Below are 346 nucleotides of genomic sequence, written 5' to 3'. Positions count from 1 at the left end.
ACGGCATCGATCCAGCTCCTCCTCCCCGCCGCGGCTGAAGGAAAGGCGGGATGAAGAGAAGAAAGAGATAAAGGACTCCAAAGGCAAAGAGCGTCAGATCACGGGTGAGGGGGTGGGTTTTCCTCCTTAAATATGTGCTGGGCGCTGAATTGTCCCCACTGGGACCAGCCCAGGGGACGCCCGGGTGCTTGATTTAAAATGTTTTTGGTGAATCCCGGTGGCTGCGTTCGTCGAACTCTCTTATTTTGTTGCCTCGGCAGAGGAAGATTTGCAGGGCAAGACGGAAGAGGAAATTGAGATGATGAAGACGATGGGCTTCGCCTCTTTCGACACGACGAACGTGAGG

The 346-nt window shown here is 54.3% G+C and overlaps 1 protein-coding gene across 1 annotated transcript in view; it reads left to right on the top strand.

Annotated features, from left to right (window-relative positions):
• SNRNP27 (small nuclear ribonucleoprotein 27kDa (U4/U6.U5)) overlaps positions 1-346 on the top strand; it is a gene marked incomplete at its 5' end in the record, with an annotated part of 1,541 nt that overhangs the window by 330 nt on the left and 865 nt on the right. Inside the window, 2 exons of the mRNA XM_009577147.1 lie at positions 1-104; positions 261-340. The exon at positions 1-104 is cut by the window's left edge and continues 8 nt beyond it. Coding sequence (XP_009575442.1) covers positions 1-104; positions 261-340 — 184 coding nt within the window. The remainder of the gene's footprint in view (positions 105-260; positions 341-346) is intronic.

This window comes from Fulmarus glacialis, unplaced genomic scaffold, assembly GCF_000690835.1.
Source record: "Fulmarus glacialis isolate BGI_N327 unplaced genomic scaffold, ASM69083v1 scaffold29314, whole genome shotgun sequence".
NCBI lineage: Eukaryota > Metazoa > Chordata > Aves > Procellariiformes > Procellariidae > Fulmarus > Fulmarus glacialis.
The sequence above is the reverse complement of the archived record's forward strand: the minus strand, read 5'-3'. Positions and strand labels throughout refer to the sequence as shown.